The 570-nt window shown below is 32.5% G+C and overlaps 1 protein-coding gene across 1 annotated transcript in view; it reads left to right on the top strand.

Annotated features, from left to right (window-relative positions):
• LOC107597738 (catechol O-methyltransferase domain-containing protein 1) overlaps nt 1-490 on the top strand; it is an 8136-nt gene extending 7646 nt beyond the window's left edge. The window contains exon 7 of the mRNA XM_016288913.1: nt 155-490. Within this exon, the coding sequence (XP_016144399.1) occupies nt 155-307 (153 nt within the window). The 3' untranslated portion in view covers nt 308-490. The remainder of the gene's footprint in view (nt 1-154) is intronic.
• The last annotated feature ends 80 nt before the right edge of the window (nt 491-570 follow it).

Below are 570 nucleotides of genomic sequence, written 5' to 3'. Positions count from 1 at the left end.
ATTTTATTTTTCAGGATTCACAGATGAACAGAAAGCTAAAAAAAACAGCATTTATTTGAAATAGAAACCTTTTCTAACATTATAAATGTCTTTACTCTCACTTTTGATCCATTTAATGTATACATTTCTTTTGAAACAAATATCTGACCCCTAGGTTTTGTGGAGCGGTCGAGTGGTGAACCCAGAAGAAGGCGACATCGACTCCATCAGCATCGATAAACTGAACAAGAAGCTCCATCGAGACGTCAGAATCCAGCTGAGCATGTTAACAGTAGGCGATGGGCTGACATTAGCATTCAAAATATGACTTTACCACCAGAACTGACTGAAGAAAACATTTGTAATCATTGATTTAGGTCATTCAATTAAGAATATGCATTGTAATAATTAAAAGTTTTGTATTAAATTGTTCATCTACTGATTATGAAAATACGTTTCAAATATGTATTTGTGGCATAAAAGTTTTCAATAAACAGTTACTGCACTGAAATCTGGAATATTTTAAATAAATGTTTGGAATGTCTGTAAGTCAAAGCAAGGCTGCAACCATGCCTTTTTATTAATTTTTTT

The sequence above is a fragment of the Sinocyclocheilus grahami genome, unplaced genomic scaffold (assembly GCF_001515645.1).
Source record: "Sinocyclocheilus grahami isolate Dianchi unplaced genomic scaffold, SAMN03320097.WGS_v1.1 scaffold236.1, whole genome shotgun sequence".
In the NCBI taxonomy this organism is placed as follows: Eukaryota; Metazoa; Chordata; class Actinopteri; order Cypriniformes; family Cyprinidae; genus Sinocyclocheilus; species Sinocyclocheilus grahami.
This window is presented reverse-complemented; position numbering and strand designations above follow the sequence as displayed.